General features: G+C 34.7%; 1 protein-coding gene across 1 annotated transcript in view; it reads right to left on the reverse strand.

The window, feature by feature from the left end:
• Positions 1–562, reverse strand: part of LOC109220931 (2-methylene-furan-3-one reductase-like) — a 4,624-nt gene extending 4,062 nt beyond the window's left edge. The window contains 1 exon segment of the mRNA XM_019385399.1: positions 449–562. Within this exon segment, the coding sequence (XP_019240944.1) occupies positions 449–562 (114 nt within the window).
• Positions 563–2,343: the final 1,781 nt, after the last annotated feature.

Genomic DNA, 2,343 nt, shown 5'->3' on the forward strand with positions numbered 1-2,343 from the left:
GTGGAGGGGGGGGGGCTAAGTGGGCGTGGCTTTTTTTTTTAATTTTTTTTATCTAAGGCAATTTCTTGTAAATTATATAGCTTATATATATATATATATATATATATATATATATATATACACACACACACACATTTAATATATGTGGGGCTATTTATTTGTTTAAATTTTTTATCTAAGGCATTTTCTTGTAAATTATATTATATAATTGTGACTTAAAAAATTTTAATTCAAATTTAAAATACAAAATATTGTAAAAAGATATTCAAAGGAATGCGTGATAATTTTTATTATTATAATATTAAGAAAACATGGCCCAATCTTTTTTAGCTTCCCCCCCCTCCTCCCCCAATGGAATGAGCACAACCAAGGTGCTAATACCACCATTGAGAAGAATCAAAATGTGGCAAAATACAAGTTAATATTAATTTTACATGGTATCTCTTACAAATTTCATAAATCCATCAAGGTTCGGAGGCATTTCCGTTGGTGGTGGTGGAAAAGAAGCTTGTTCATCACCGTTTCCGGGCGAAGCTGCTTCCTCCGCAAGTTCAGCTAGCATTTCTTCGTAAGCTTCGTCTACCTCTGGTTGTGATTCAGCAAGTCCAAAATTTCTTCGTTCCGAACGGATCCAATATCTGAAAAGTACTGATTTTTCCAAGCTCTCCCTCATAGACGCTCTATAATCACCGAGTTGTAGTCTTGCTTGACTGAAAGTTCTCTCCGATGCCACTGTTGAAGCTTGAATGGTTAGAATGTTTCAGGCCATCCTTGAAAGGACCGGAAAGTATTTTTCTTTGGCCTTCCACCATTCCAAAAGATTAAATGAGCCGTCGGGATCCTCCTGCTCAAGTCCCTATGACACATAAACTTCAAGCTCATTTAGTTGTGAACAATCACTAGTGGACAACCTTGAGAACCCCTGAACTCGGTCCAAGAAGTAAGTTCCCTTACTCCTGCAGTTCTTTTAGATGATTGAGTACTAGAAGAAGAAGGAGTTGGAATATCTGGTCTAGCATTATCTAGTGCAATTTGATAAGCACTATAAATAGTTAGAGCTTTTATTTTAATTGAGGCTTGTGCGTCCGAAAGTGTAGAGAACTCCTCAGGTGCAAGTGTTAAACCATTATAAATAGATCGATACCAATATTGAGGACCACCTAATTTCATAGTATGATTTAACAAGGCAACAACACCATAAATACGGGGAATAGGGAAAAAATATTTTTTAAATTTTTTTCTCAAAGAATCAATAGCTACTTCATAAATTTCCCCACCCTCTGAAAAATGAGCAAACAAATTTGCAAGATCTGCAAGATAAACTAAACAGTTCGAAATAGTAGGATAATATTGCCCAGAAAATTTATTTGTAGCAACATGAAAGCTTTCTAAAAAATCTACAAGCATTTTAATATTAGCCCAATCCACATTTGTAAGGTGCTCATTATCATCACTTACATGAGCATTAAACGTTGAGTTTATGGGGTTTCTATATTCATATGCAACAACTAAACTTTCATACATGTAATTCCATCTAGTTGGACAAGCTTTAGGAACCTTTCTTTCTCTTAGGCCAAATTCATCGCATCTTTTAAAATATTCTCTAAGACTACTTCTACGGTTTGAATAAAAAAGCCAGTTAAGAGCCATTTTAACCTTTTCAATTTTAACATTTAAAATTCTCATACAATCACCCGCAATTAAATGGCAAATATGACAAATACATCTAACATGAAAAATGTTACTAAATGCAGGATTTAGTGTAGTGGTAAGCAAGGCTACAACATTAGTTACTAGTAGCATTATCCATTAAAATTGATATTATTTTATCAGTAATGCAAAAATATCTACAAATATCCGTAACAGTGCTAGAAATAAACTGCCCTGTGTGACGTGAATTAATTATTCTATAAGAAATAATGCGCTTTTGCATTATCCAGTCCTCATCAATCCAATAACTTGTAACAGTAAGATAATCACAGTCATTACTACTTCTACCAATATCAGTGGTAATAGCAACACGATAATTAATATGAGTAAATAAATAGCGCAAGTATTGTTCATATTCATGTTTATATTTATAAATATCGCTCTTTATGGTTGTGCGAAGCCATCCTTTATAAGTAGGATTAAAAACTTTTCTAATATAATGCACAAAGTGGGGGTTAGACGGAAAACTGTAGGGTAAGCGCATAACAGTAACCATTCTTGCCAATTCTTCCCTATCTTTTCTTAGTTCATAATATAAAATACCACCGGCAAAGTGTTAATTCCCGGTTGAAATTGATTTGACCCGGTACTAGGGTCGGGCTGACTAGTTGGACTCCCCCCCCCCACCCCCGG

The sequence above is a fragment of the Nicotiana attenuata genome, unplaced genomic scaffold (assembly GCF_001879085.1).
Source record: "Nicotiana attenuata strain UT unplaced genomic scaffold, NIATTr2, whole genome shotgun sequence".
NCBI lineage: Eukaryota > Viridiplantae > Streptophyta > Magnoliopsida > Solanales > Solanaceae > Nicotiana > Nicotiana attenuata.